The sequence below is a fragment of the Elgaria multicarinata genome, chromosome 20 (genome assembly GCF_023053635.1).
Source record: "Elgaria multicarinata webbii isolate HBS135686 ecotype San Diego chromosome 20, rElgMul1.1.pri, whole genome shotgun sequence".
NCBI lineage: Eukaryota > Metazoa > Chordata > Lepidosauria > Squamata > Anguidae > Elgaria > Elgaria multicarinata.
The window spans coordinates 2,593,845-2,599,844 of NC_086190.1; the positions used below are offsets into that span (position 1 = coordinate 2,593,845).

The window sequence follows — 6,000 nt, forward strand, 5'->3', positions numbered from 1 at the left end:
GTTCTAGTAGTATTGAAAAGGAGGGAAATGTCTCCCTCTCCACATTCTCCACCCTAGGCATCATTTTGTCCACCTTTATCTGGTCTCCCCTCATACTCCTTTTTTCCCCAAGCTAAACAATCCCAGTTGTTGCAACCTTCCCTCATAGGGGAGATGCTCCAGCCCCTTCATAATTTTAGTCACCCTTTTCTGCACTTTTTCCAGCTCCTTAATATCCTTTTCTTAGGTGTGGTGACCAGAACTGGTTCCTGCCATGATAGCCAATGAGAAGGGTATTGTGGGAATTTTAGTCCAAAACATCCAGCCTGAATTTGGTTGACTAGCCCTACTTTTAACTATCTCCATAGGGGCTGCCATTTTAATGGGGGACAAAAATACTAGATTGTCTTCTTTGTGCCTTACGTTTGTGTCCTGTCCTTAGTTTCTAAGGCACAAGGGGGTGTCTTAGTTGGTTCTTGCCCAAGGGAGCGAAACGACCCCTCCGAAAAGTTTAACTAGCCATTTCATCTCCTCTGGCCACCCTGGGAAATGGAGTTCAGCCCAGATCGCCAACAGAGAATCCTCAGTAAGGATGTCACGTGTGCCCAACTGGGTCCGGGAGTCCGGCAGACCCCCAGTGTCTGTTTCCCCAGACCCTTTTTTTAAAAAAAAAAATTAAATTTTTTTTATTTTATTTTCTACAATACTTAAACATACAACATTACCATTAAAAAGAACAACATACTACATAAATGTTGAGTAAATGTTGAATACATAATATCATATCTGAATAACATAATCAAACTTAACATATAAGTGCACCCCCCCACCTCGGGATCTCATTCCTGATTCCAAAATCTCATACTTTCCTCTGCTGGCGGTTTCCCACTTCCCTTAGAAAACACAAATGTTAGGAACTGTTTCCAGATTCCTTCAAAATCATTTGATTTAGCTATACCTCTTCTCCATTTAATATTACTTGTCAATTTATCGTTAATAGCTATATCCCATACTTCTTTGTACCATTCTTCAATAGAATATTCCCCTTGAATCTTCCAGTTCCTAGCTACAATCAATCTTGCTGCAGTCAGCAAATTCGTTATCAATTCCTTAATTTATTTTTTACATTTTAAATCTTCAAATAGTGACAGTAATGCAACTTTTGGTGTTCGTTCTATCTTCATTCCCACAATTTCTTCAATCTCCAAAAACACCATCTTCCACAATTTTTGTACATATTTGCATTCCCACCACATATGTAAATACGTTCCTTTTCCCCCACATCCTCTCCAACAATTTGCTGACTGCTGATTATTTATCTTGTTTAATCTAACCGGGGTTAGGTACCACCTCCATATAATTTTAAAGTAATTCTCTTTTATTCTTACTGACATATTTCTCAATGCTCTTTGTTTCCATTGTCCCTCCCAGCTCTGTTGTCCTATTTGTACATTCAAATCTGTCTCCCAAACCATTTTACCTGAACTATCCATCAACCCTTTCTCCACCAATATTCTATATATTTCACTCATTAACCCTTTTGACGCTATTCTTTTTCCCTTATCATTTTCTTTCTTAACTATTAATTCCTCAAACTTCGTCAATTCTCTACAATCTCCATTTTCTCTTACCCACTTTTTAGTCCACTGTTCTAATTGCCAATAATTTAACCAAGTTAATTTTTTATCTTTTAAAACCTCTTCCATATCCTCTCTTGTATTCATTTCTCTTAACCATTCCCTTAATTTCATTTTATTTTTTTCTATTAAAACTTTACTTAATCTACTCTTTACTTCCTCTGGGAAATTCTTTAACATTATCACCGGTGATAAAGGTGAGTTGCTCGGAAGCAGCTCCCCTTTATATTTACTCCAAATTTCCCAGTGAAACCTCAAGAGCAGGTTGCCGATACTTTCCACCCATTTTTTTTCCCTTCGCTAAAAAATACATTTTCCAAATTAATCTCTATATTACTTGTAGTTTTATCATCCATCCAATCTAATTCTCCTATTCCTATAATTGCCTCCACAATATGTCTTAACCTATTAGCTACGTAATATAGTTTAATATTTGGGAGACCCAATCCTCCCGTTTTTTGGCTTAAATACCATTTATTCTTATTTACCCTCGCGTTTCCCCAGACCCAACCTAGTGGTCTTGGTGCGCGCGTGGGCCCCGCTTGAGCACCTGTGAGACCATTAGAGCGCTCAGCAGTTCTCCATCCTCACACCGAAATTGCACACTTCCCCCCTGTGGGAAAAACAGGGCAATTCCCGGAGCTTCTGGAAATTGCGCACTTCCCCGTTACATCAACGGCAGCCAAAATGGCCCCATTTACTCAAGGGGTGAGTGGAGCAATGAGCATTGACACAGGGTGGCAGAAGTGCGCAATTTTAACAGGAGGGCGGCTTGCCAAGTGCTCGCTGGGCCAAGCTGAGCCTCAGGAGAGGCTCATGCAGCTCGTTGAGCAAAGATGGGCAGTGGCGGTGACAGGGCAAGCATCTGTCGTGGCGCGCGCAGGTGAGTTCGCCCAGCCCTAAAAACATCGATTTACAGGATTCTTTTTTGTGGGGGAAAGCCACCGTGGTTAAAGTGTGTTGTGTTACTGACGTATGTCTGTTTTGAGCATATGCAAGAGGGACTTGACCAAGGGTACTGGGGATGTCCGAGAATCCCACAACAGAATCAGACAAGTTCAGACGTCTACAAATCCAACCCACGGATTCCACCACGGAGCTACTTTCTCCCGAGTTGCACGGGTCCTGCAGACGTGCGGACCGGTTTTATTTCTTTCATAGAATCATAGAATAGCAGAGTTGGAAGGGGCCTACAAGGCCATCGAATTCAACCCCCTGCTCAATGCAGGACTCCTTTCTGGATTTTTTTCTTTCTGGAATCTTTCCGGACTTTTACACAAATTTAGTCATAGGAAAATATGTAAAATGAATGAAAATGTGTATTTGACCCTCTTAGCCTCCTTTTCCCCAAGCTAAACAATCTCAACTGTTGTACCTTCCCTCATAGGGAAGATGCTCCAGCCCCTTAATCATTTGAGTTGCCCTTTTCTGCATTTCTTCCAGCTCTATAATATCTTTTTAAAAAAAAATATGGTGGCCAAAACTGTAGGCAGTATTCCAACTGTGGTTGCACAATAGATTTATATAAAGGCATACTGGCAGTTTTATTCTCAGTTCCTTTCTGGGTTCCCAACTCTTGTGTTTTCATTGTAATGCTAATGCAGGAATGTGCAGCTGTGTGTGTGCATGCGCACATATGCGTACATGTGGGGCTCATGTGCTCCTTGATCTCTCCCCTTACCATTCCTTCCTGTCAGCTCAGAGTCTAGAAATAAAACCCTGCGGTGAAAAAAACAGTCTGGTTCAATGTGTGCCCCTTCCAGTGCTTTGGCCTACAACTCCCATCAGCCCCAGGCAGAAGTGCTGGAGATTGTGGGCTAAAATATCTGATCCCTGATCTAGAGGTGTGTGTGTGTGTGTGTGTGTGTGTGTGTAGGAATTGGTGGTTAGCAAAAAAGGTTAACACCGTCTGGACAAAAAGCACTATTAAGTTTTGTTGTTTTCAGCAGGAGACCATTCAGGGCCACGGTGTCACCTCCTGAGGGTGTTGGGCTTGTGTGTGCAGACAGTTTCCACTAGCTGGGAGGTGGGTGGGCGGGTGGGGGAACACCAACATTTAAATTGGCCTTCGCCAAGCCGGTTCCTTTCAGATGTGAAGGGCTCCAACTCCCATAACTCCCAGCCAACGTGGCCATTGGGAGTTGCCATAGGGAGTCCCATTGATGGGACTTGCAGTCCAACGCCTCTGGAAGATGCTGTGTTGGTGGAGCTAAAGAGTCTATCTTGATATATTTTGAGCTTGCATTGCAAAAGGGTGCGTATTGCGATTGCTGTTTCATGTCTCACAATAATGCTAGTGACGCCGTTCCATGGCTGAACGGTCAAATATTTTCTGTTTAGGGGAAACTGGATCTGTAGCACAATGGTTTTTCATAGGGGTCACTCTGCATGCAGACCCAGCGAGCTGGTCAGAAAGGGTGGTATCCCTGAGGAGTAAACTGATGGTGTTCTGGATCATGGGCAGAGTGCGCAGCGCATAGCGGAAACCCAGTTTGCCGTATACCTAGGCCTTTCATTGGGCCTGTTCAGACAACACGCTAAGCCATGGTTAGGCCGCTGACCCTTTTGCGACAAATGGTTAGTGAACGTGTTTAAACCATGGTTAGGGAGCCACCACGGTTAGGAATGGTTCACACGACGCATTAAGTCATGGTTCACATGACATGCGAAGCCATAACGTTCAGCTCAAAATGCTTATCCACTGTGGCTTAGCATGTTGTCTGAACAGGGCCATTGAGACTGGTGTGGGCATTGGTTACGTGTTCGCATTTGGATCCCACTCTTTTGGGAAGAGCCCAGACTTGCAAGGGTTTGTGAGAACATCCAGCGCTCAGGTGTTTCCCATTCAAGCAATTTGATTCCAGGTACCCTTCAAGTCCACAACTGCTTAGCTTCAACACTGCCAGAGCACTGGATGCTCCTGGGTCAATCTTCCCCAACTTCCGCCCCTCCAGATGTGTTGGACTGCAATTCCCATCATGTCCTGAAATGATGGGAATTGCAGTCCAACACATTCAGAGGACACTTGGTTGCAGAAGGCTCTTTTAGAGCATTCACCAGCCCTGTGTCCATACCCCCATGTTTAGTCTCTGCCGGGTTTCTCCGTCTCCCCTTGTTCTCTCTGCACGGTGAGGTGGGTGTTTTACCCCTCTGGTGAGGAGGCCTCGCAGCCCCGTTCTTTCCGCTCTAGGCCTCAGCAGTTGAGTCACGCTGTATTTCTGTCCTGTTTGAAGCTTGACTCCTACAATACATGCCATGTGGGGCTAGACATCTGTCTGCTTGCTCCAGCAAGTGACGGCCTGTCTCCTGATGGAGTGAAGTCTTTGGATTTGCACGTTCAGTATAATCATCCCCACTTTTTGATGCGGAACCCGTCAGACCTGGGGGCTGGATCTGGATTTATGTTGGACCAACAGTGCTCTCAGATGTGTCCTTCCCATGGTAGTCCCTCCAGCCCCCTGAAAATGCCACATGGAGAATCAGGAGACCCCGCTGCATGGGGTGAGCTGTAGAGTAGAGGAAAGAGGAGATACCCCCCAAAATAGGCGGAAGGAGCTTCTGCAAACAGACTCCTTCTTCTTTCAGCAGGTCCCTTCCCCTCGCAGAAGACAGATCCTGGACCCGTACCCAAGTATTTATTTGTTACATTTATATACCGCCCCATAGCCGAAGCTCTCTGGGCGGTTTACAAAAGTATTTAGTGATCGTGACCCACCTAGGCTCCGGCGCTTGACAGAAGCCCTTCAGGCCAGGGATGTGACCCCTTTCTTCTTTGATCTTTCAGCGACACCCAACGGGCCGCTCCCGAGCCACCCCGAGAAAAAGGTCCCCGAGTCCTTGAAAGACAGCTCATCCTTTGACTGCAAAGGACGGCACCACGACATCATCTGCATTGAAGATTAAAGGCTCGCCCCGGCGCCTCTGGGTTTGCCGCGTCCATCTCTCAAAAGTGTTCTTCGGAAAGAGGACAAAACACCCTCCAAGGCCATTTCACAAACTTCTTTGGCCGGCGGCGTTTCACTTCCTTGTACCTTGGCTTTTCTTTGGCACTTTCTTATTGAAGACTTGAAGAGTTTGTTGGCTGGATCATGTGATGAGGGGCCTTCAGCTTTCACCTGGCTCTTGTCCTCCCTTCATAGGCACACGTATTCACCTGGAGGGGGTGGGGTGGGCTGGAAGTGGGTCCCCACCCCCACCCCAGGACGTGTGCCAATCAGAGGTCAAGTGGAGCATCTCACGAATTTCTGCCCAGTCTGCCCTTGGAGAAGGTACATGTTCACTCTGGTGACAAGTGGTGAACAAGCCGGGTTGGGTAGGTTTAATGCTGCTGTTGTGTGGGGGTGTGGAAGGAGGGGGAGGGAGGGATTGGGGGGGGGGCTCTGAA

At 45.9% G+C, this 6,000-nt stretch overlaps 1 protein-coding gene across 1 annotated transcript in view; it reads left to right on the forward strand.

Moving 5' to 3' along the window:
- CHD5 (chromodomain helicase DNA binding protein 5) overlaps window positions 1-5,526 on the forward strand; it is a 79,681-nt gene extending 74,155 nt beyond the window's left edge. The window contains exon 41 of the mRNA XM_063145371.1: window positions 5,401-5,526. Coding sequence (XP_063001441.1) covers window positions 5,401-5,519 — 119 coding nt within the window. The 3' untranslated portion in view covers window positions 5,520-5,526. The remainder of the gene's footprint in view (window positions 1-5,400) is intronic.
- The last annotated feature ends 474 nt before the right edge of the window (window positions 5,527-6,000 follow it).